This window comes from Oncorhynchus clarkii, chromosome 9, assembly GCF_045791955.1.
Source record: "Oncorhynchus clarkii lewisi isolate Uvic-CL-2024 chromosome 9, UVic_Ocla_1.0, whole genome shotgun sequence".
Lineage (NCBI taxonomy): Eukaryota > Metazoa > Chordata > Actinopteri > Salmoniformes > Salmonidae > Oncorhynchus > Oncorhynchus clarkii.
The window spans coordinates 38,034,841-38,060,417 of NC_092155.1; the positions used below are offsets into that span (position 1 = coordinate 38,034,841).

At 42.3% G+C, this 25,577-nt stretch overlaps 1 protein-coding gene across 1 annotated transcript in view; it reads right to left on the bottom strand.

Moving 5' to 3' along the window:
• The window catches only part of LOC139416253 (metabotropic glutamate receptor 7-like), a 134,555-nt gene that overhangs the window by 52,117 nt on the left and 56,861 nt on the right, over nt 1-25,577 (bottom strand). Inside the window, exon 2 of the mRNA XM_071164693.1 lies at nt 234-450. Coding sequence (XP_071020794.1) covers nt 234-450 — 217 coding nt within the window. The remainder of the gene's footprint in view (nt 1-233; nt 451-25,577) is intronic.

Consider the following 25,577-nt stretch of genomic DNA (forward strand, 5'->3'; position numbering starts at 1 on the left):
GCCTCCCCCTCACCCCCCGCCCCCCTCTCCTCTCCAGCCTTTCAGTGTACTGCCCATCTCAAAACACTCACCTGTCGGTATGTGACCCTGGGTAAAAAAGGCTTAAAGAGGAACAACACTGCTCTAACTGTAATTGACGGCTACAGCACTTTGAGAAATAAATCCAAAACTAAATCGTGCCATAGTATCTTATCATTTACAGTAACATTTCCACTACTACTTCCATAACTCACCAGCCTCCTTGGAGATCTGTTGGAAGGTTTCCACACCCTTCTCTCCATAGCTTCCCTCAGAGGCCACGGTGGACACGTAGGTCCAGCCCAGGGCTCTGATGATGTCCACCATGGCTTGGACTTGGAATGAGTCTGGAGGAACCACCCGAGAGAAGAAGTCATAGCGCCTGTCATCACTCAGCTCCGGGGCCGTGGAGGCGTAGCTGATCTGAGGGATCTGATTGGAGGACAGAGAGGAAGTGATGTTTACTCCTCTATTGTTTAAGAGGATGCAGCAACAGTATACATTATTCAACCCTATTCATTATATTTCTGTCTGCAACGTTCTGAATATTTTACCTCACTAAATACGCCTGACTAAATACACTTATTATTGGTGGTAGATGACGTGGGTTCCAAACAGACAGACAGTGAAAACCACTTTGAGACCTAGTAAAAAGCACTGTATAAAAGCAATTCAATATCATCATTATTACTATTAAGCTATTTATCATCATTTGAGATGTTCCCGGTTCCCTACAATTATCACAGACAGCTTGGCTCATCAAACCTCCGGTTGACTTTACAGGTGACATGTAGCTAATTGAAATATCATGTGAAAAGAAAGGACCTAACCCAGACACTTGCCGTGTCCGAATACCCATACTTGCGTCCTAAATACTCACGTTTAAGTATGCAAAAAAAATCAGTTTAATAGTATACAACATTTAGAAAATCAAGTATACTTTATATGCCCGGATGTCATACTCTTTTCGGCTTTGACAACAGCTGATCAATTAAAATGGGGATGCACTACCGAAATCAACGAATAACAGAAAACTACGCAATCGCGCATGACGCATTCTCAGTATGTGAAAATGTAGTATGTGAATTTTCAAAAATCTAGTATGGTTTAAATGCCAGGATGTTATACTCATTTAGGCTCTTCTTCTATTAGAATTTGATGCACACATTTGCATAATGCATTGGAAGAGGTGGGCTTCCAGTGATAGGCCCTAGCTCTTTTCAAGTAGCCAAACCTGAAGTAGGCTACTAGCTTCTGCGGTGGTGTTCAAATGTAGGCTAAATAGTTATTGTTCTCCTTAAAATGATCATGAGTATTGCATCGTAGGCTACTGTACATCTTTGAAAACAGAAGTCATTTTTTTTTCAAAGTGGATCTCTGTTTACTCATTGAAAAGTGTTTTTATTCTCTTGGCCTTCGTCAGAGATTTGAAACAAAATACTACACAATCTTTTATTTCTGAATGTGTCGGCACCTGGGACTTTGGATGTGGATATGGATTGTTAAAGTTTTGTAGTACAGGATACCTATTTAATTATTTAATGTATGGATCAAACCTAAGCAGTCATTCTGTTCTCGTTACCAAAGATCAGTGCTTTAGTTTATTATGTACAGTAGCTATCCAGCGGTTCTGAATTTGCGATCCACTCGACTGTCCACGTGTTTCTGTGCAATAGCCTTTTGATTTGAACATTTAAACGTTTTGGTGAGTGCACTGACTATTTGATGTAAATTATACATGTTACAGCACTTTGGTTCCACTAATAAATATTTTGAAATGTAACCAAATTACCTGTTTCTGTCTTCAGTCTGTTGTAAATTGGCTACAGTATTGGTTGAATGTGATAGTCTGACTATAACTAGCCTATAGGCCTATGACTCCATTCCTTCTCAGAGTTTAGAGAAATTCATTGAATTGTAAATGAGCTATTATCAAGCTGGTTGATTTTGGAAAAACCCACCCGCACTCGGCCCCGCCCCACCTACTCAGGCAGTCAGGCCGTGGCATACTGCATACTTTTTTACAAAACGGTACGTGCTAAATAGTATGCGACGATGAGTACATAGTATGCACTTTAAGTATGTATACGCCAGTATGAGTATTCGGGAAATGGACACTGTTATCTCCTTATCTATACTCACCCCTCCTCACCGGTCCACAGTGGAATCATGATAATAATGAGTGTTCAGCAGCTACCTTGCATCACTCAGGTGGGCTGAGAGCAACACATTGATGTGGTTGTGTTACCCCATCACACCATCTAACCTAAGCCACTGTATGAATGCCATCCATTCTCATTAGGCTGACCAGAAGCAGCTGGACACTGGGAAAACAGGAGAATGAGGACACAGCAGCCCACTGATTGGGATTCCACAGCCCTGCCTCACACAGCACTGAGTGTGAGATATAGTTGGATCCACAACTCAAAGGGGGTCAACTACATGAAGCAGACAAATAGGGGAACGGGAGGTCATGTTCAAGATAACTTAGTAAGTGTTGAATGGCCAAACGTACACGGAAGTACAAAATCAGTTGTAGTTGTAAGTCAATTACACAAATTCATAGGAAGGAATACTGTCAGATGTTAGTAGCTGAACCACTTCAGCACTCGCCAGAATTGAGTGTCAGGTCAAAAGGATGAGAAGGCAAAGTAATGGGAAAAGCGAACAAAAAATATTTGCATTTAAAACACACGTGGGCTCACACACATCATCTCTCTCTCACCGTATTCCTCTCTCTCTCTCTCTCTCTCTCTCTCTCTCTCTCTCTCTCTCTCTCTCTCTCTCTCTCTCTCTCTCTCTCTCTCTCTCTCTCTCTCTCTCTCTCTCTCTCTCTCTCTCTCTCTCTCTCTCTCTCTCTCTCTCTCTCTCTCTCTCTCTCTCTCTCTCTCTCTCTCTAAAAGTATCTATTTTCAGTGTTTGATAGGATCTGTATTTCATCAATGTTGTTGTTGTTATAATGTGATGCTCTCTGGCTCCCCTAAGGGCTTATATAGGTCTGATGGATTGTTGAGTCAGATCCCATCTTTCAGGAACAGGGCTTGAAAAAAAAAAAAAATTCTCTCCTGAGCTTTTTGCTGCAGGGAACGATTTAAGAATCAGAAAGAGGGTTGTGTGTTATTTCGGGAGCACAACCTTGATTTCCTCCATGTCTCTTGGCCTGTTGATATAATTATTCCACACCACTTATTCTGGGTCTAGGAATGTGTTAATCATTCCATCGCAATAATTTACTTTTCCAGAGCATGCTTTTTAATTAGCACTTTGACCTCCCTCTGAATAAAAGGGCTAAACCTTGAATCAGTAAATTCATGAAAGTGAGACAAAGAGCTTCCCACATTACTACTTCTATGAGACGCAGTGGGTATAAACGGTCTGTGATTAGGATTTCACACCTTTGCACCTCTCTCTGCACCAGCTAATGGACTACAAATTAAGCGAGATGCCTGTTTGTAATAAAAACAATTGTTAATGGTTTTAAAAACAATTATTATACACGCAACAGTTGGACAATGGATGTAGAGACTTCAGACATAGTTGAATTTGTAAAATCCATCAAATATTGACAGAATTATTATTAAAGCATAAAAAAAAATGTTTTTAATGCCATGGATAAATAATGGAGTTCAGGGATTTTGGTGGGAATTCAGGTATTATATTTACTGTAACATTTCAAATGTGTTCTTAGAATGCACTCATATATACATTTTCTAATGGTATCAGGTGTTCTTTTAATGTTTTGTGTTTAAATGAAGAAAATAATGTCTCCCTCATTTGCATCAATACACTGGCTGGATTTACATATAAAGACATTAAACAAAAAGGGGTGGAACACATGCTCTGTCTTGGCCCACAGTACCAGCACTCACCTGCACTGTCTAGGCTGCTTCATTAATTACTGTTGTTGTCATGTTCTGTTGCATAATTCAACAAGTGTGCCAATAGCAGGATACCCTAAGATCAAAAATCAACATGCTTGGCTCTAGATTACACACAACACATCTACAGTATATATACTTTACATTGTCTGCGTTGATCAGACATAATATCACTATAATCTGAGTGTTAATTTGCCGAAGTTGCTTTCATTTCAGCGCATCTTTAAACATTTCAACTGTATTAAATGATACATTTTTTAAATTTCACAAAAAAACGACCACCCATCAAATTAAAGCTATCTTTCTTCTCTTTCGTGTGATGCTAGTATTGAGATGATGCGTTAAATCACCGATGAAGCTTTAGCGTTTTTACAAATGCAACAGAAAGACAATGTCACACCCTGACCATAGTTTGCTTTGTATGTTTCTATGTTTTGGTTGGTCAGGGTGTGATCTGAGTGGGCATTCAATGTTGGATGTCTTGTTTGTCTATTTCTATGTCTGGCCTGATATGGTTCTCAATCAGAGGCAGGTGTTAGTCATTGTCTCTGATTGGGAACCATATTTAGGTAGCCTGGGTTTCACTGTGTGTTTGTGGGTGATTGTTCCTGTCTCTGTGTTTGCACCAGATAGGACTGTTTTAGGTTTTCGCACGGTTGTTGTTTTTGTTAGTTATTTCATGTATAGTGTCTTTATAAATTAAAGAACATGAATAACCACCACGCTGCATTTTGGTCCGCTTCTCCTTCACCTAAAGAAAACTGTTACAGACAATGTATTCCATTGTGTCCATTTCGGCCATTACTGAAATGTGTTTGACAGGTCATTACAGTATTTCTGAGGTCATAACAATGAAAAAAACGACAGGCACAAGCAAGAGTATAAAAGAGTTGCAAAAGTTAAATTAAAGCAATCAATTCAGCAAGATCTAAGTGACAAGATGGCTGAAAAAGAGACAGATCTTCATATAGGCGGGGCATGCGCGTTGCTAAATGTACATCTACTGTGTGAAATAGTGGGATTCAATTACAATCATTTGGAGCATTAGTACTTCCTCCTCCATGTATCATAGGAGCAAAATATAAACTTGTATTATGCTTGTCACTATTCTGCTTCATCAAGTCAAGCAGATTTTCTTTAACAATAAGCTTTGTAACTCTCCCATTGATCAGACTGTTCTGAGCACTCTTTCTATTAGAGGTGTTTTCAATAGACTTTGCATTCTCAATTTTGCATCCGTCTCCAATTTCCCATAAATTACCTGCACAACCAATAGAAAATAAACAGCCTACTCTAAAATACTCAATCCACCTCCTGCCCTTGCTGATGTCTGACTGTGATAAGATGACTCATAGGGTCTCTACAGTACAGTTGACCCTGTTGCACATAACAATGCATAATCACATTTCTCCATTCTCTCAGTCCCACCAGAGATAAGGTAGTGTAGAGATTGCCTCCCATGCAGGCAGTTTAGACCAGGGGTGGGCAACTCTGTTCCTGGAGTCACGCAGGCACTGCAGGATTTTGTTCCAACTCAGCACCACACAGGGCCAACTGAGCTAATTGATCAATTCAGTGATTGCCTACATTCAACTCACCTGGTCTTCCAGGTTGGTTAGAACAAAAACATGAAGTGCCTGCGACACTCTAGGTCTAAGGTTGCCTACCCCTGGTCTAGACCATAACCCAAGCACAATTAACATCTAAATGAATTGAACATGAGAATTTGAACTGAGGCCCAGAAGCGAGGAAAAAAAGAAGATTAACAATGCCCCCTTTTCAGCATCACAATTACCCCGAGCTGATGTCATCTGCACTATGGATCAGAGTTAGGATTGCTATGGGTAATCGCTTGGCTTGCTCTTAAATGTATCTTGGCTGACAGGATCAATGAAAGGAAAACACAGAAGTCTGTTATAGGGAACACTTTTATTGATTTACCAACGCAAAGTGCTGCCTACCTCTCTGAATAAGAATCTAAAAAGAGAAAAGGAAGGGTGAGGAGAGAGGGGGTAGCTGAGGGCTGAGAGAGGGTGAGCTGAAAGCGAGATAAAGTGGGAGAGAGCTGGGAGTGAAAACGAAGCAACGAGAGAAAGAGCAAAAGAGAGAGGGAGAGCTGAGAACGGTGCGACAGGTACAGAAGAGATGGAAATAAAGGAAGAGAGAGGTCCAATCGGCTTACTGACATTAAATGAGATTTTTCAACCGGCGTGTTTATAAGGAAAGGTGACTAAGTGGGGTTACTGTGTAAAGGTTAGACCTGTTTACTTCAGAAGGAATGTGGTGTGAAGTAAATTAGTGCGGCTTGCCCTTTCCACTGTTATTTCACATACTGCTGGCAACAAAGCAACGAGGTAGACATTTCTAAAGACTTTAGCGGTTACGTTGGGAAAACATTTGTATTGACTGAATATAGAGTCACATCCAGAATTATTGGCATCCTTGATAAAGATACTGTACAGAATACTGAACAGCTGCTACAGAAACTTGCTCCACTGAGCCGTTCTGGTTCACACAAGCCAGATAAAGATAAAGATGAGCAAAGAAAACTGTATAAATTAAATCATACAAATTCTGAACTATATCGTATGCTCCTAAAATTGGTGAATTATAGTATTTTACATTAATGCAATTTGCTCAGAGAAAGATATCATTTTGGTGTTAAAACTATTGCCACTTGCAAGGAAAACAGCACATCCTTTTTCTAATATGTTTTATTAGATTGAAGAACACAGTGGGAGGGATCTTAGAACAGTCCTTCATACAGAATATTTCAGTCTGCTCGTATGGACTGCCCACTTCAATTAAAACCATCAACGGGGTTCAAGTCTGGAGGCTGAGATGACCATTGCAAAATGTAGATTTTTGGGGGGCAATTAGCAATTTCTTTGTGGATTTTGATGTGGGCTTGAGGTTAGTATCTTGCTTGAAGGTTACCATAACAAAGGCTCCAGAACCAGTGGAAGCAAAACATCCCTATTAGAGTGCCTTGCAAAAGTATTCATCCCCCTTTGTGTTTTTCCTATTTTGTTGCATTACTACCTGTAATTTAAATTGATTTTTATTTGGATTTCATGTAATGGACATACACAAAATAGTCCAAATATGTCACCACAACAAACCTGCCAAGAGAGGGCCGCCCACCTAAACTCAAGAACCAGGCAAGGAGGGCATTAATCAGAGAGGCAACAAAGAGACCAAAGATAACCCTGAAGGAGCTGCAAAGCTCTACAGTGTAGATTGGAGTATCTGTCCATAGAACCACTTTAAGCCGTACACTCCACAGAGCTGGGCTTTATGGAAGAGTGCCAGAAAAAAAGCCATTGTGTAAAAGAAAAAAAAAAAGTAAACACGTTTGGTATTCGCCAAAAGGCATGTGAGAGACTCCCCAAACATATGGAAGAAGGTACTCTGGTAAGATGAGACTAAAATTGAGCATTTACACAGGGAAATTCTTGAGGGAAACCTGTTTCAGTCTTCCAGAGATGAAGGTGTTACGCTCTGATGTGTTTCACCTGTTCCTGTGATTGTCTCCATCCCCTCTAGTTGTAGCTTATTTTCCCCAGTGTATTTATCCCTGTGTTTCCTGTCTCGCTGTGCCAGTTTGTCTTGCATGTTAGTCAAGTCAACCAGCGTGTTTTTCCCATACCCTTCTTTTGCCTTACCCTACTGGATTAATAAATATTGTAAGACTCCAACCATCTGCCTCCTGTGTCTGCATCTGGGTCTCGCCTTGTGTCATGATAGGAGGTTCACCTTCCAGCAGGACAACGACCTTAAGCATACTGCTAAAGCAACACTCAGGTGGTTTAAGGGGAAACATTTAAATGTCTTGGAATGGCCTAGTCAAAGCCCAGACCTCAATCCAATTGAGAATCTGTGGTATGACTTAAAGATTGCTGTACACCAGTGGAACCCATCAACCTTGAGGGAGCTGAAGCAGTTTTGCCTTAAAGAATGGGCAAAAATCCCACTGGCTAGATGTGCCAAGCTTAAAGAGACATACCCCAAGAGACTTGCAGCTGTAATTGCTGCAAAAGGTGGCTCTACAAAGTATTGACTTTGGAAGGGTGAATAGTTATGCACGCTGAAGTTTCCATTTTTTTCTTATTTCTTGTTTGTTTCACAATAAAAAAATATTTTGCATCTTCAAAGTGGTAGGCATGTTGTGTAAATCAAATGATACAATCCCCCCCCCCCCCCCCCCCCCAAAAAATATATTTTAATTCCAGGTTGTAAGGCAACAAAATTGGAAAAATACCACGGGGGGTGAATACTTTCGCAAGCCACTGTACATCAAAGATCCACCACCATATTTTACAGTACGCTATTTTCTGCATAGGCATCCTTCTTTCGACGCAAAACCCACCACTGGTGAATGCGTGGCAAAAGAGCTCTATTTTCATTTTATTTGATCATAGCACCGGTTCCAATCCAAGTGCCAATGCCATTTTGCAAACTCATTGCGTTTACATTTGCTGGTTGCTCGCAATAAAGATTTTTCTTCTGGCAACCCTTCCAAAGAGCCCATTGGAATGGTGGTTGTGTTTATTTATTCATTTGGAGACTTGGTGACCCATAGGGCGGCGCACAATTGGCCCAGCGTCATCCGGGTTAGGCCGTCACTGTAAATAAGAATTTGTTCTTAACTGACTTGCTAGTTAAATTAAAGGTTAAATAAGATTAAACAAAGTTCTGTATTTCTCCTACTTGGGCAGTTTGATTTTTCTTCTACTCCTTAATTGCTGCCCTGATAGTGGTATTCCGGGTTAAAAAAAAAAAAAATGTATTCATTGCCTGATTTATGAAAATAAACAAGATTTTAAGATTTGTCTCTTTGTTTGTGAGTTCTTTGCCTTTTCCCATGTTGATGGATGACAAAGGGATTTTATAGGAAGCCATGGAAGGCCACAATACAGTTCCTTAAGCTGAGGTTCATTTTAAAAAGTAGAACGCTCATGCAGATGTTATTTTATTTTTAAGAATCTTTTGACACCTATCTTTTTGAGAGAAAAAACAACATTACTTTTATTAAACAAAATGTCTTTCTCTGAGCAATGTATTAATATAAAATTATATAATTTTCCAATTTTTGTAAGCATAAGATATAGCTCAGAATTTGTATTATTTATTGCATAGTCTTTTTTGCTCATCTTTATGAAGGGTACAACTCATTTTGGGTGGCTGTATAGATAAGAACATTAATTTTGAGCTAGGGGAGGGATGTTTATTTTCTATTTAAAAAAATGTATCAATTCTTGCACTTGACTTGTGTGTCTTCAATGTGCATATTGCTCATTCTCTCATGCCTATTGCCCATTCTCTCATGCCTATTGCTCAATCGCTCATGCCTATTGCTCATTCTCTCTCATGCCTAGCGCTCATTCTCTCATAGCTATTGCTCATTCTCTCTCATGAAGGATGAACCATGCATGGCCCAATTAAAAATTATTTGCAAAACATGGGTAGCATATGCTACATAGCTACAGTATGATTATTTGAGTAATGGCAACCATCTATCTCTGCTATCACACAAGTGAATATGTTATTGTCTCCAGAGATACAATGCACAACAGACCAACTCAATGGATAACAGAGTGGGCAGTGCATACTCTCAGGGACTCTTAATCAAACCCGATCCTGTATGTAAACCAAAGCCCATCATTCAGATGGAGAATCATGATCTCAGATAGAGAGCCACCCTTAGTGTTAAAACCATTGAGATCTGTCACCATAACTCAGGACTTAGCCACAGAAACTTGGACCGTGTCCAGGCGGGATTTAGTCTGCATTTCTCACAGAGTTACTCATAGGAAAAACTCCAAACTTCCTGTGACAGGAGCTGAAATGTTTCCCCTAAATAGAGCTCGCCAGCTTGTAGTCCTAAAAAACTGAAATTAGTTACCTCTGGTTCGTTCAGCCATTCTCCCATCTAGATGTGTGAAGGTTAGTGTCTTTTCGGTAGGGAATCTAATTGTCCATCAATTATGACATTTCTGGGAGTGTGTAAACTTGTATTTTTAATACAACATCATTTTTGTATGTTCTCTATAGATATGTACAATAAACCAATTTGGCACATTTGGGAAGACTTGATACAACATTTTGAACAGTAATGCAATGGTTCATTGAATCAGTCTAAAACTTTGAGCTTAGACTCCTAAATAGGGTTGCAAAGGGTCGGAAACCTTCTGGACATTTTCCATGGGGAGTTAAGCCCGGGAATTTGGGGAATTTTGCTTAAATTCATTAAAAAAGCTGGCTTATAACAGTTAACCTTTAATGTGGAAACCACATAAGGCAATTCTAGGTCTTGTGGCATATTTTGGTTAAACTATCCCCAATTCAATGGAATTGCAACCCTCTGCATGCACAGTGCATTCTTCCATCACATGTGCAGTGCACTCTTCCATCACATGTACAGCTGATTCTCAAGATCTTGCACACTTATGAGATGCTATTGAGACCACACTACTACACTGTCTGAGCCAAGGACTACATGCTTTCTGGTAAGTTTTGATTACAACACTGGGTGGGGTGAATATATTTCATATGACATACATGATTTTTTGTTAACTACTAAATAGTAGCCTATAGGAAAGTGTGTTTGAATAATGTATAACGTAACAATTTCTGCTAGTTAGTTTTTGCTACCATGTGGGTTTTCGCTTGCTTGAGCCTGCTGACTGAAGAGTGTTAATTCCGTACATGTTTCATTAATTTATCTTACAAAGGAGTTGTTTAATGTAACTGCTTAACTATTTACCTGTGCATGGAATTGTATTATTTATTTTTGTACTCATTTTTTCTAATCTTTACAGGAAAATTCCACAGGCACTCTGATGTGTGGGGACATTTCACTGCAGATAATATAGAAGGACATTTGCAAATACTGTGCCAAATCACATGTGAAGAATGCAACAAAGATGCAAAATCATCAGGCCAAGTGCATAAAGTTCCCTCAGCGCTCACAACAAGCAACCTCTGACAAAAGTCCCTCTACTTCTATTTGAGGTGAAAATGATGAATCAGACACCTTATCGATAGCAACAGCTCATGGTCCTCCTGGAATCAGAAGTTTTTTTGACTCAATGGAGGAATGTAGTCAGAGAAATGCTGATGAATCCTTTGCTCGAGCTGTGTATGCAACTGGTTCACCACTGATGCTCACAGGCAATGTGTATTGGAAGAGATTTCGGAATGTTCTTAACCCAGCATACACCCCTCCAACTAGACATGCTTTATCTACTCATTTGCTGGATGCAGATTTCAACAGAGTTCAAGTGAAGGTCAAGCAAATCCAATATCCGTGGGCAAGGAATAATTAACTACATCATCTCCACCCCTCAACCAGTATTCTACAAGATCACAGACACAAGGGACAACAGACACACCGGTCTCTACATTGCAGATGAGCTGAAGGCATTCATCAATGACCTTGGTCCACAGAAGGTATTTGCACTGGTGACAGACAATGCTGCAAACATGAAGGCTGCTTGGTCTAAAGTGGAGGAGTCCTACCCTCACATCACACCCACTGGCTGCACTGTTCATGCATTGAATCGGCTCCTCAAGGACATCATGGCACTGAAAACAATGGATACACTCTGCAAGAGAGCCAAGTAAATGGTTAGGTATGTTAAGGGTCATCAAGTTATAGCATCAATCTACCTCACCAAGCAAAGTGAGAAGAATAAGAGCACCACATTGAAGCTGCCCAGCAACACCCGTTAGGGTGGTGTTGTCATCATGTTTGACAGTCTCCTGGAGGGAAGGAGTCTCTCCAAGAAATGACTATATCACAGTCTGTTGATATGGACAGCCCCATCAAGAGAATCCTCTTGTATGATGTGTTTTGGGAGAGAGTGGTAAACAGCCTGAAACTCCTGAAACCTATAGCATTACCCATTGCATGGATTGAGGGAGACAATGCCATCCTGTCTGATGTTTAAACTCTGCTTTCAGATGTAAGAGAAGAAATGATGCCCTGCCCACATCACTGTTGCTCCAAGCAGAGGAAACTGCAGTTCTGAAATACATCAAAAAGCATGAAGACTTCTGCCTGAAGCCCATACATGCCGCAGAATACATGTTGGACCCCAAGTATGCTGGTAAGAGATCAACAAGGCCTATGGTGTCATCACTACTGTGTCTCGCCACCTTGGCCTGGATGAGGGCAAAGTTCTTGGCAGTCTTGTGAAGTACACTTCCAAGCAAGGGCTTTGGGATGGAGATGCAATATGGCAGACATGCCAACATATTTCATCAGCCACCTGGTGGAAGGGACTTTGTGGATCTGAGGCTTTTTCCCCTGTTGCCTCCATCATCCTCCAAATCCCACCAACATCAGCCACATCAGAGCGCAACTGGTGCTTGTTTGGGAACACACACACCAAAGCACGCAACAGGCTGACCAATACAAGGGTTGAAACATTGGTGGCCATCCGGGCAAATTTGAAGCTTTTTGAGCCTGACAAGGAACCATCCTCAACAAGGTTGGAAAGTAACTGTGAAGATGAGGCCTCAGAGTCTGATGTTCAAGAGGTGGACATTGAGGAGGTCCAGGGAGAAGACATGGAAGCCTGAGATGAAGGCAACCAAAGCTTTATAGACTCTCATTTTACAGATGTATGTTAAAAACTTTTTGGGGAGATGCGATGGATTGTTGGGGATCATTCAATATTCCCTTTCTTTTAATTGAGTAACATATCTCCACTGCGTTTTGTCAGCACAATGGACAGAGTTAGCCATACTGTGTGTAGGGGGGCTATGGAAAGCCACTGGGACGGTTAGGTATGACACCTTCGGGTTTCCATAAAATGTGTGAAAAAATCTTCTAATTTCTGTGGTTGGCTAAGTGTCTGTGGTAGGCTAAGGCTAAGTGTTGTCTGTAGCTTGTGAGGTGTGGAAACAACTTTTATGAATTTTGTCTTGCTGCTTTTTGTTCTATGCTGCTCTGTCTGTATGCTACGTCTTGCTTGTCCTATGTTGCTCTGTCCGTATTTGTCCTTGCTTGTCCTATGTGTAATATTTGATTTATAAGGGCGGGGTTGGGCTCTGGTGAAGATGTTGTGTTGGAGGTCAAACTGTCTCCTTCCTGCTCCTCTGCTGTTCCTGAGCAGGGGTGCTCTGCAGGAGTATCTGCCCTATGATGGTGTGTGTGAGGTTTTCATCCCGACACTGACCGACTCTGAATTGATTATGACCTGGTGAGAAGAGGGTGTGCTCTGATCTTTTCCCCAGGCTTGGAGAGAAAATGACTGCGCCGCAAAATGTTCCTGGGTGTGGCATGGAAGTTGTTTCACTGCTGGGCGGTATGGAGACAACCCCGGTGTCCACTGTACATTATGCAGGAGAGAATGCTCCCTTAGTGCCCCAGCATCACCAAAATATTAGTGGGCATTGTTTAGGACCTGGGTAAAGTGTTAATCTGCCTTGGGGCAAATGCTATGATGTTCCTTTATTTACTCCGCCAATCTACATTCACCAAATGGACATACCATGTTGGCCAATATGTATCATGTACCCAGTGCTCATTTGGAATGTGCCATTCTGTCTTGCTGTCACATGTCCATTAGTTTGGGTAGTGTGTGCGATTAAGGGGGGTGGTTAGAAAATACTGAACCGCAAGGATTTCAGTTGAAGGAAAAGTGACAACTGCTACATGTTGATATATATATATCTGTTAAATTCTGGGACACTGTAAAGTCCATGGAGAATAAGAGAACCTCCTCCCAGCTGCCCACTGCACTGAGGCTAGGAAACACTGTCACCACCGATAAACCCACTATAATTGAGAATTTCTATAAGCATTTTTCTACGGCTGGCTATGCTTTCCACCTGGCTACCCCTACCCCGATCAACAGCCCTCCACCCCCCACAGCAACTCGCCCAAACCTCCCCCACTTCTCCTTCACCCAAATCCAGATAGCTGATGTTCTGAAAGAGCTGCAAAATCTGGACCCCTACAAATCAGCCGGGCTAGACAATCAGGACCCTCTCTTTCTAAAATGATCTGCCGAAATTGTTGCAACCCCTATTACTAGCCTGTTCCAACTCTCTTTCGTATCGTCTGAGATTCCCATAGATTAGAAAGCTGCCGCGGTAATCCCCCTATTCAAAGGGGGGGGACACTAGACCCAAACTGTTATAGACCTTCTACCCTGCTTTTCTAAAGTCTTCGAAAGCCAAGTTAACAAACAGATGACCTTCTCCGCTATGCAATCTGATTTCAGAGCTGGTCATGGGTGCACCTCAGCCACGCTCAAGGTCCTAAACGATATCATAACCGCCATCGATAAGAGACATTACTGTGCAGCCGTATTCATCGACCTGGCTAAGGCGTTCAACTCTGTCAATCACAACAATCTTATTGGCAGACTCAACAGCCTTGGTTTCTCAAATGATAGCCTCGCCTGGTTCACCAACTACTTCTCTGATAGAGTTCAGTGTGTAAAATCTGAGGGCCTGTTGTCCAGACCTCTGGCAGTCTCTTTGGGGGTGCCACAGGGTTCAATTATTGGGCCGACTCTTTTCTCTGTATACATCAATGATGTCGCTCTTTGTAACAAGTTTCTTCTTCCTCCTCTGAGGAGGAGTAGGAGAGATCGGACCAATGTGCAGCGTGGTAAGTGTCCATATTGATAATTTATTATCACGAGAACACTAAACAAAATAACAAAGGAGAATGAACAAAACGAAACAGTCCTGTCTGGTGTAGACACAAAACAGAAAACAATCACCCACGAAACACAATAGAAAACAGGCTCCCTAAATATGGTTCTCAATCAGGGACAACTATTGACAGCTGCCTCTGATTGAGAACCATACCAGGCCAAACACAGAAATAGCAAATCATAGAAAAACTCACATAGACAAAGCATCCAACTAAGCACCCAACTCACGCCCTGACCATACCCTGACCATACTAAAACAAAGTACTAAGGTCAGAACGTGACACTCTTGCTGCTGGTGATTCTTTGATCCACCTCTACGCAGATGACACCATTCTGTATACCTCTGGCCCTTCTTTGGACACTGTGTTAACTAACCTCCAGACGAGCTTCAATGCCATACAACGCTCCTTCCGTGGCCTCCAACTGCTCTTAAATGCAAGTAAAACAAAATGCATGCTCTTCAACCGATCGCTGCCCGCACCTTCCCCGCCCATCCAGCATCACTACTCTGGACGGTTCTGACTTATACGTGGACTACAAATACCTAAGTGTCTGGTTAGACTGTAAACTCTCCTTCCAGACTTATATTAAACATCTCCAATCCAAAATTGTTTCTAGAATCGGCTTCCTATTTCGCAAAAAAGCATAATTCACTCATGCTGCCAAACATACCTTTGTAAAACTGACCATCCTACAGATCCTCGACTTCAGCGATGCCATTTACAAAATAGCCTCCAACACTCTAATCAACAAATTTTATGCAGTCTATCACAGTGCCATCCGTTTTGTCACCAAAGCCCCATATAGTGCCCACCACTCCGCCTAATCACAGCTCACTGGTCACCATAGCAGCACCCACCCGTAGCACCAGCTCCAGCAGGTATATCTCACTGGTCACCCCCAAAGCCAATTCTTCCTTCAGCCATCTCTTCTTCCAGTTCTCTGCTGCCAATGACTGGAACGAACTGCGAAAATCACTGAAGCTGGAGACTCTTACCTCCCTCACTAGCTTTAAGCACCAGCTGTCAGAGCAGCTCACAGATCACTGCACCTGTACATAGCTCATCTGTAAATAGCCCATCCAATCTACCTCATCCCCATTTGTATTTATTTCTTTATCTTGCTCCTTTGCACCCCAGGATCTCTACTTGCACATTCATATTTTTCACATTCTACCATTCCAGTGTTTAATTGCTATATTGTAATTACTTCGCCACCATGGCCTATTTATTGCCTTACCTCTCTTATCCTACCTCATTTGCACATGCTGTATATAGATTTTTCTACTGTAAACGTGAATGTATGTTTGTTTATTCCATGTGTAACTCTGTGTTGTTGTATGTGTCAAACGGATTTGCTTTATCTTGGCCAGGTCGCAGTTGCAAATGAGAACTTGTTCTCAACTAGCCTACCTGGTTAAATAAAGGTGAAATATATATACTTTAAAAAAAAATGTGTAATTTAAAATGTAAAGACCAGAATAAGGGGAGGGGTGGGTGGTGAAGACGTGCTATAGGCACATCTCTCTCCACTATTGTGCACTGGCTCCAGCCAATAAGTGCACACTATTTGTTTCATTGTCTCAATTGTTTCTTCAATGTTTATCAATGCTCTGTGAAATATACACTCACTTGCCAGTTTATTAGATACAAACATTATGTATTCTACAATTTGTCGGAAACGTTCCACAGGGATGTTAGTCCATGCTGACGCAAAGGCATCATGTCGTTGCTGCAGAAAGGACGGCGGGACAGTCATGCTGCTAACAGCCCATTCCATCTCATCCAAAATATGCTCTATTGGGTTGAGGTCTGGGGACTGTGCAGGTCACTCAAGTAAACTTAACTCACTGCCATGTTCTAGGCGATACTTTTCCACAACTCAATTGTCCATTGTTGGCGATCGAGTGCCCATTGGAGCCGCTTCTTCTTGTTTTTAGCTGATAGGAGTGGAACACTGGTGGTCGTCTGCTGCAATAGACCATCCATGACAAGCATCGACGAGTTGTGAGTTCTGAGATGCTGTTCTGCACACCACTGTTGCACTGCACCATTAGTTGCCTGTTTGTTGCCCGCCTGTTTGCTTGTACGATTCTTGCGATTCTCATTCGACCCCTCTCATCAACAAGCTTTTTTCGCCCACGGGACTGCAGCTGACTGGATATTTTTTGCTTGTCACACCATTCTCAGTAAACCCTAGGCACTGTCATGCGTGAAAAGCTCAGGAGGGAGGCCGTTTCTGAGATAGTGGATCCAGCACCGACGATTATACCATGCTCAAAATCGCTTCGGTCACTCGTTCAATCGAACAGTAAATTAATGCCTTGATGCCTGTGAAGTTATTGTTACTCCCAACATATTACCCCATTTATTTAGAATAATTGATTGCGTACATTTTGATAATTCAAAAAATATAATATACATTCATACCATTCTCATTCTCCAAATGGAAACATTGTTTAGAGACCCAGTGAGCAAACACTGATAAAGAACATTTGGTTTATTTATTTACATTTTCAAATTCACTGTCAATTTCTTTGTTGTCTTTGTTTGGAGAGCATGTTCAGTTTCTCCATCATGTTTTATGTTATGTAAACACGCGCTCTTTAGTGTGCATAAATATACACTACATGACCAAAAATATGTGGACACCTGCTCGTCAAACATCTCATTCCAAAATCATGGGCATTAATATGGAGTTGGTCCCCCCTTTGCTGCTGTAACAGCCTCCACTCTTCTGGGAAGGCTTTCCACTAGATGTTGGAACATTGCTACAGGGACTTGCTTCCATTCAGCGACAAGAGCATTAGGGAGGTTGGGCGATTAGGCCTGGCTCGCAGTCGGCATTCCAATTCATCCCAAAGGTGTTCGATGGGGTTAAGGTCAAGGCTCTGTGCTCACTGCTCCACTGCTGTTTGGTATTGTGCATGGTGATCTTAGGCTTGTGTGCGTGCGGCTGTTCGGCCATGGAAGCCCATTTCATGAAGCTCCCAACAAACAGTTTTTGTGCTGACATTGCTTCCAAAGGCAGTTTGTAACTCGGTAGTGAGTGGTGCAACCGAGGACAGAACATTTTTATGCTCTACACGCTTCAGCGCTCGGCGGTCCCTCTGTGGCCTAACACTTTGCGGCTGAGCCATTGTTGCTCCTAGATGTTTCCACTTCATAATAACAGCACTTGCAGTTGACCGGGGCATCTATGTTAATTGTGATATAGTGTTATATATGCAGAATTCAATATAATACCAATGCAATAACCCCCCAAAAATGTGCCCCCTCAGTGATTTCAATTGCCCCCTTAGTCACTTTATCTTTCCGCCGGGTTCAGCGTCAGCTGATGAAGATTATTTCATGGAACAAAACGTATAAGATCTCCTAAGCCTGTGTTTACCACAAACCATATTTACAGCATTTATTTCCCCATAGGCTTTGTCCAACGAACCATGGCAGAGTTAGTGCCTACCAAAATACGCCATTACTATTGCTCGCTATACATTTAACTAGAGAGATGACAGTTTCTATTTATTGCATGTTTAGATATCTTCCGTCAGCCTGGCTGCGCTGTTAGGGTGACAGTCTCTGTGGCGATAGCAGAACTGACAGAGCGAAATCTGGCATGCTGTTTGTGGCCAAATGCCAGGGCACACACTTCACCACACTGCAGCGGCACACTGGGCTCTGGGTATAGGATATGGACAAGAAAGCATCTGGGACCACATTCATCATATAATTAGCATAACAAGACAATCAATTAATTAGTATTTTTAATTAGAACATATTGTTTTGATGTTGACAGTGATATGAAGTCATGGCAGCTGAAGAACTGCAAAGTTAATCAATGTAAAATGCAAATGACATAGGACCTCTACAGAGTAAAAAAAACTGTACAGTATAGAACATTATGTCTGCAGTGTAAAATATAAAATGCACAAAGATATGTAGCTGTTATCATATTTATTTTAAAGTACTTCCTCATAGATCAAAGGGACAGCTGAAAACAAAAGGCTACTAGCAAAGAGGGATTAGGCAGCAGGAGATGTGTATTCTGGTAACATTGCCATTTATCAGCAGGGCAAAGGTAATGACTGTGGCCGTACACGGAACCCCGGGCTGGGCTTGGATAATCTCTCCACACCAGGACCTGCTACTGCCAAACAAAAGAGGGCGGAGCGGAGCTCTCGTTCCGACTGTTGAATCCCTTGTTCTCTCTCTCTGTCTGTCTGTCTGTCTGTCTGTCTGTCTGTCTGTCTGTCTGTCTGTCTGTCTGTCACTCTACTCTTTCTCTCTCTTCCATCCATCACTCCCTCCCTCCCTCCCATCCCTTCCCCTCCACCCTCTCTCTATCTGCATGCAGACACTCCCACACAGATGATTAGCAGACACTTCCTGCCCAGGGAGGTCCTGGGGCCGCCAGTTTTCCAGAGCGAAGCCACTAGCCATTCAGACCAAAGCCAGCCAGTCTTGTCTCTCCCTGCTCCCTCCCTCACACATTCTCCTTTCAGACACTCTCAATCGAACCAGGCTCCCTTTCTCTATTAATCCCTGGTCTTTTTCCTTTTTACTCCCCATTCTCACAAACCAGTCTCTCTTTTTCGGTTGTTCTCCCTCCCCCATTCTCTTACCAAGGCAAATAATCACTCTTTCCCTGGTCTCCCCCATCCCTCTCCCATTCTCCCCTCAGCCATTCTGACATTAGTCAGTTTCCCTGCCCCCAGCTCCCCCTGGCAACCAGTTCCCAGCCAATACATACAGCCAACTAGGAAGCTAGTTAGTCTTTTCTCCATTATCTCCCTCCCCCATTCTCCCGTCTGTCACTCAAACATATCCCTTTCTCTCCCTTACTCTAGTTTGCCTCCACCATTCACCCTTAGCCATTCTCACAAGCATCAATCTCTCTCCCCATCCCCCCAGCTAGTTGCTCAGCTAGTGAGCTAGTTTGTTTATTTATCTCCATTATCTCCTCCAGTGAGACTCCCCATCAGTTCTTCTAAACACTCTACCCTCCTCCTGTCTCCACCAATCACTATCCTCCTCTCCTAGTAAACCCCCTACGTTTCCAGCCTCTACTTCTATTCCTTTCCCATGCTCTCCCCATCCTTCTTCCGTGTCTCTCCTCTATACCCATCTCTATACCCTCCATACCAGTCCCCTGGTGTGTGCTGGGCCTCAGATTTTCCATGCTTGCCCTGCCAGAGTGTATTTTACCCCTCAAGTCTCTCCCTCCCCCATACCACACCCCTCCCCTGTCTCCCCCTCCAGTCCCCCTGGGTGTGGTGTATGTGTGCTGGGCTGGCTGCTGAGCCTCAGGTCAGCCATGCTTGCCCTGCCAGAATGTATTTTAAGATGCACAGCATGTCTCTCTCCACAGGGACAGAGGCCAGGTATGACTCACAAATCAGATATTTGACCAGAAGAGGAGAGGAGAGCAGTACACAGAAGTGTATAGCAGCTAGTCACTGCGTGTGGGAGGAGATTATGGATCACTCACCAAAGGGAACCTAAGCGACCCCCATCTTCCCATCTGGTAAACAACCTGCTATTTCCACCATGTTACTGTTCAGACTGTTAGGAGCAAAGAATCTGTTTCTTAACTGCAGCTCGAGCTCTCAGATAGACACAGAGTCCTTTATTAAAATTGCCTGAGGGGCGGGAGAAAATCACATTCTATTGTGTTGTTCATGTATTGTTAAGCTTGCGCTGATAATAATTGCTTGTCTGGAGGGATATGTTTATACGCATTATGCTTGATTTTATTGTGACCTCTCCCTGACCCAGTCCGTAATACCTGCAACTTTCAAGCAGACCTTCATGCCTGTGTCCAAGAACGCCAAGGTAACCTGTCTAAATGACTAAATGACGTAGCACTCATATTTGTAGCCATGAAGTGCTTTTAAAATCTGGTCATGGCTCACATCAACACCATCATCCCAGACACCCTGGACCCACTCCAATTTGCATACCGCACAAACAGATCCACTGATGATGCAATCTCTGTTGCATTCCACACGGCACTCTCCCACCTGGACAAGAGGAACATCTACATGAGAATGCTGTTCATTGACTATAACTCAGTGTTCAACACAATAGTGCCCTCCAAGCACATCACAAAACACCTCTTCTGCAACTGGATCCTGGACTTCCGGATGGGCCGCCCCCAGATGGTGAGGCTAGGCAACAACACATCCGCCACACTGACTCTCAACATGGGGGCCCCTCAGGAGTGCGTGCTTCGTTCCCTCCTGTACTCTCTATTCACCCACGACTGTGTTGCCGCTCACGACTCCAACACCATCATTAAGTTTGCTAATGACACAACGGTGGTTGGCCTGATCACCGACAACGATGAGACAGCCTATAGGGAGGTGGTCAGTGACCTGGCAGTGTGGTACCAGGACAACAACTTCTCCCTCAACATCAGCAAGACAAAGGAGTTGATCGTGGACTACAGGAAATGGAGGCCCAAGCACGGCCCCATCCACATTGACGGGGCTGTAGAGGAGCAGGTTGAGAGCTTCAAGTTCCTCTATGTCCACATCACTAGAATTATCATGGTCCACACACACCAACACAGTCATGAAGAACGCAAGAGCGCCTCTTCAACCTCAGGAGGCTGAAGAAATTCTGCTTGTCACCAAAAGCAGTCACAAACTTCTACAGATGCACAATCGAGAGCATCCTGTCGGGCTGTATCGCCGCCTGGTACGGCAACTGCTCCGCCCACAACCGTAAGGCTCTCCAGAGGGTAGTGAGGTCTGCACAACGCATCACCGGGGGCAAACTACCTGCCCTCCAGGACACCTACACCACCCGAGCCACTGCCTGTTCACCCCGCTATCATCCAGAAGGCGAGGTCAGTACAGGTGCATCAAAGCTGGGACTGAGAGACTGAAAAACAGCTTCTATCTCAAGGCCATCAGACTGTTAAACAGCCATCACTAACATTGAGTGGCTGCTGCCAACACACTGACTCAACTCCAGCCACTTTAATAATGGGAATTGATGGGAAATGATGTAAAATATATCACTAGCCACTTTAAACAACGCTACCTAATATAATGTTTACATACCCTACATTATTCATCTCATATGTATATGTATATACTGTACTCTATATCATCTACTGCATCTTTATGTAATACATGTATCACTAGCCACTTTAACTATGCCACTTTGTTTACATACTCATCTCATATGTACAGTGCCTTGCGAAAATATTCGGCCCCCTTGAACTTTGCGACCTTTTGCCACATTTCAAGCTTCAAACATAAAGATATAAAACTGTATTTTTTTGTGAAGAATCAACAACAAGTGGGACACAATCATGAAGTGGAACGACATTTATTGGCTATTTCAAACTTTTTTAACAAATCAAAAACTGAAAAATTGGGAGTGCAAAATTATTCAGCCCCCTTAAGTTAATACTTTGTAGCGCCACCTTGTGCTGCGATTACAGCTGTAAGTCGCTTGGGGTATGTCTCTATCAGTATTGCACATCGAGAGACTGAAATTTTTTCCCATTCCTCCTTGCAAAACAGTTCGAGCTCAGTGAGGTTGGATGGAGAGCATTTGTGAACAGCAGTTTTCAGTTCTTTCCACAGATTCTCGATTGGATTCAGGTCTGGACTTTGACTTGGCCATTCTAACACCTGGATATGTTTATTTTTGAACCATTCCATTGTAGATTTTGCTTTATGTTTTGGATCATTGTCTTGTTGGAAGACAAATCTCCATCCCAGTCTCAGGTCTTTTGCAGACTCCATCAGGTTTTCTTCCAGAATGGTCCTGTATTTGGCTCCATCCATCTTCCCATCAATTTTAACCATCTTCCCTGTCCCTGCTGAAGAAAAGCAGGCCCAAACCATGATGCTGCCACCACCATGTTTGACAGTGGGGATGGTGTGTTCAAGGTGATGAGCTGTGTTGCTTTTACGCCAAACATAACGTTTTGCATTGTTGCCAAAAAGTTATATTTTGGTTTCATCTGACCAGAGCACCTTCTTCCACATGTTTGGTGTGTCTCCCAGGTGGCTTGTGGCAAACTTTAAACGATACTTTTTATGGATATCTTTAAGAAATGGCTTTCTTCTTGCCACTCTTCCATAAAGGCCAGATTTGTGCAATATACAACTGATTGTTGTCCTATGGACAGAGTCTTCCACCTCAGCTGTAGATCTCTGCAGTTCATCCAGAGTGATCATGGGCCTCTTGGCTGCATCTCTGATCAGTCTTCTCCTTGTATGAGCTGAAAGTTTAGAGGGACGGGCAGGTCTTGGTAGATTTGCAGTAGTCTGATACTCCTTCCATTTCAATATTATCGCTTGCACAGTGCTCCTTGGGATGTTTAAAGCTTGGGAAATCTTTTTGTATCCAAATCCGGCTTTAAACTTCTTCACAACAGTATCTCGGACCTGCCTGGTGTGTTCCTTGTTCTTCATGATGCTCTCTGCGCTTTTAACGGACTGAGACTATCACAGTGCAGGTGCATTTATACGGAGACTTGATTACACACAGGTGGATTGTATTTATCATCATTAGTCATTTAGGTCAACATTGGATCATTCAGAGATCCTCACTGAAATTCTGGAGAGAGTTTGCTGCACTGAAAGTAAAGGGGCTGAATAATTTTGCACGCCCAATTTTTCAGTTTTTGATTTGTTAAAAAAGTTTGAAATATCCAATAAATGTCGTTCCACTTCATGATTGTGTCCCACTTGTTGTTGATTCTTCACAAAAAAATACAGTTTTATATCTTTATGTTTGAAGCCTGAAATGTGGCAAAAGGTCGCAAAGTTCAAGGGGGCCGAATACTTTCGCAAGGCACTGTATATACTGCACTCAATACCATCTACTGTATCTTACCTATGCCGCTCTGTACCATCACTCATTCATATATCTTTATGTACATATTCTTTATCCCCTTACACTTGTGTCTATAAGGTAGTAGTTTTGGAATTGTTAGCTAGATTACTTGTTGGTTATTACTGCATTGTCGGAACTAGAAGCACAAGCATTTCGCTACACTCGCATTAACATCTGCTAACCATGTGTATGTGACAAATAAAATTTGATTTTATTTGATTTTACCAGGTGGTGTCAGAGGAAGGCCCTAAAAATTGTCAAAGGCTCCAGTCACCCAAGTCATAGACTGCTACCACACGGCAAGCAGTACTGATGCACCAAGTCTGGAACAGCATCCTGAACAGCCCAAGCGATAAGACCGATGAATAGTTAGTTAAATAGTTAACCAATAGCTACCCGGACTATCTGCATTGACCCTTTTTGACTCAACACATCAAATCAAACTGTATCGGTCACATACACATGGTTAGCAGATATTAATGTGAGCGTAGCAAAATGCTTGTGTTTCTAGTTCCGACAGTGCAGTGATATCTAACAAGTAATCTAACAATTTCACAACAAGTACCTAATACACACAAATCTAGAGGGATGGAATAAGAATATGTACGTATAAATATGTGACCCGATTCAGGAAACTAGGCGCATGTCACAAGTCACGACTTCACAGAAGAGCCGTTTGAAAGTAAATACATTTTTTACCAAAATGCGTTTTTGGGCAGAAATGCCTTCTCGAACATGTGAACTTTCATGTGCCTTAATAACAAACTTGTATGCCATCTGTACGAGCCTTGTTGGTTAAGCCACAGAAAATGTGTGCAACCTTCCCACTAGCCATGATTGGCTGAGATAATGAGTGCAAGAGAAAGGTCCCAGTTCTAGCCATTGCTCTGGTTGTAATTCCAAAAGTGTCCACAAGATGGCAGCAGTGGCAGCATACGTATAACTTGAAGAATGGGTGAACTACAAGACTTTTAGTCTGAAGTCCCCAGGTACATTTGGGCAAATCGTGAGACATTTGCATTTGCATTATAATGACATTTTTCTGCAAGAATATTGTCAAATATTTATACCTGGACTTTGATTTAGCTTTAGTAGTTATATTATTAGTTAAACATTTGCAAAACAACCAGTTTTTATAACTTCATAACACTGAATATTCTTAGAATTTTTGTCCAAAATGAAAAGGCATGCTGTCGTACAAGGTTAGTAGCTACATTTTATGACATATACATGGTTTCCAATGAGCCCAGCTCATTGGCTATCAAGCTAGCTTTGTTTGACCCGATTGGTGCTTATTTGATGAAGATACAGTCGTTAAAGTGATGACCGCCCGCATCATCTGCGTGCCATGAAGGTGTCGCTCTCTGACCAAATATGGTGTCTTATAGGATATACTACACCCCTAATGATATAGTGAAGACATGTTAAGTTCTAGGATCCCTGAGGAATACATACGAACGTGATTTGACTCATTGAAATAACGTTTAGGGTGAGATTTTCACAGATTCCTTTCTTTGCAAATTGAACGATTGGAAATACAAAATCGATCGTGCATGCTATATGGATCTTTTTAGGATATGAAAACGACACTTCATGTTATCTCTGGGACCCTTTGGATGATAAATTAGAGCAAGATTTCAGAACGTAAGTACACATTTCACCTTCAGTAGTGAATTTATCAAACCTATCGTGGTGAAAAAAGTGTTTTGTTGTTAGGAGCTCTCCTCAAACAATAGCATGGCCTTTTTTCGCAGTAATAGCTACTGTAAATTGGACAGTGCAGTTATATTAACAAGAATTTAAGCTTTCAGCCGATACACTTATATGTACAGACATTGTAAACATCTGCAAAAAAGCGTAATGAAATTATTGCCAGCAGAGCTGGTTAGGCTGTTTTCATGTTATCCAGAGGTAAACAAATCATCGGCCAGAGCATCAAGTGTACGCTCCGAGAGCAAAACGAGATGGGTGGGGCTAAAGCTTAAGAGGGTGTGAACGATGCTGAATGGGTGTAGACAAAGAGGAGCTCTTCACTAGATACCAAAACATTCAAAGGCCATTTTCTCAAAAGTGAGTTTACAAGTCAATCAGCTTTCAAAGCAGAATTACTTTCCCATTGTTCCTCAAATGCAGTGTATGATATACCA